Source organism: Priapulus caudatus, unplaced genomic scaffold (assembly GCF_000485595.1).
Source record: "Priapulus caudatus unplaced genomic scaffold, Priapulus_caudatus-5.0.1 Scaffold6096, whole genome shotgun sequence".
Classification (NCBI taxonomy): domain Eukaryota; kingdom Metazoa; phylum Priapulida; class Priapulimorpha; order Priapulimorphida; family Priapulidae; genus Priapulus; species Priapulus caudatus.
The window spans coordinates 2,584-3,494 of NW_014583157.1; the positions used below are offsets into that span (position 1 = coordinate 2,584).

The 911-nt window shown below is 50.9% G+C and overlaps 1 protein-coding gene across 1 annotated transcript in view; it reads left to right on the forward strand.

Moving 5' to 3' along the window:
* The first annotated feature begins 97 nt into the window (after window positions 1–97).
* Window positions 98–911, forward strand: part of LOC106820050 — a 3,790-nt gene continuing 2,976 nt past the window's right edge. Inside the window, exon 1 of the mRNA XM_014824607.1 lies at window positions 98–278. Coding sequence (XP_014680093.1) covers window positions 177–278 — 102 coding nt within the window. The 5' untranslated portion in view covers window positions 98–176. The remainder of the gene's footprint in view (window positions 279–911) is intronic.

Genomic DNA, 911 nt, shown 5'->3' on the forward strand with positions numbered 1-911 from the left:
TTTGCGTCTGATCTCTAACGACCTCTACACTTTGCTAACGTCCGCAGTAAATTACGAAGGCGTTAAAAATAAATTCACGATAGCCGTACTAACGCGCTTCCTACCTCGCTGCATCGCAGGAGAAGCAGAGGCTGGCGGAGGAGAAGGAGGGCGTGACGGCGCTACTCGACCGCGTCATGGAGAAGACGGAGAGCGCGTGCATACAGCTGCAGCATTCCCTGTCCCAGGTGCAGGACTACAGGATACACATCGCCCGCCTCGAAACCGCGCTCGAAAAGGTAGGTGTCGTCGCTAACGTCGTGTCGTACGCAAGTAAAAATTACTAGAAGTAAATTCTTCGGCCTCTCAACAATAATTCTATGTCCTCTCGTTTTTTTTTCCTCCTCCGTATTCCCGTGAGTGTAACGTAGTCGCTCTCTCTCTCTCTCTCTCTTTCTCTCTCGCTCTCTCGCTCTCTCTCTCTCTCTCTCTCGCTCTCTCTCTCTCTCTCCTCATCGTCTGTGTCCTCTCTACTCTTTCTCTCCTCTCTTTCTCTCTCATCTTTCTCTCAGCCTCTTCTCCCCTCCTCATCTTGTCTTCTCTCTCTCTCCTCTCTCTCTCTCTCTCTCTCTCTCATGATCCTCTCTCTCTCTCCTATCTCTGCGACATCCTCTCTATCTCTACCGCTCTCTCTCTCTCTCTTTTTACTCACTCTCTCTCTTCTCCCTCCCTCCCTCCACTCTCTCGTCTCTCTCTCCGCTCTCTCTCTCCATCTCTCTTCATCTCCTCTCGCATCTCTCTCTCTCTATCTGTCTCTCTCTCTTCTCATCTTCTCATCTCTTCTCCTCTCTCTTCCATCTCTCTCTCCTCTCATCTCTCCCTCCAGCTCATCTCCTCTTCTCTCTCGTCCTCTCTCTCTCTCTCTCTCTCCT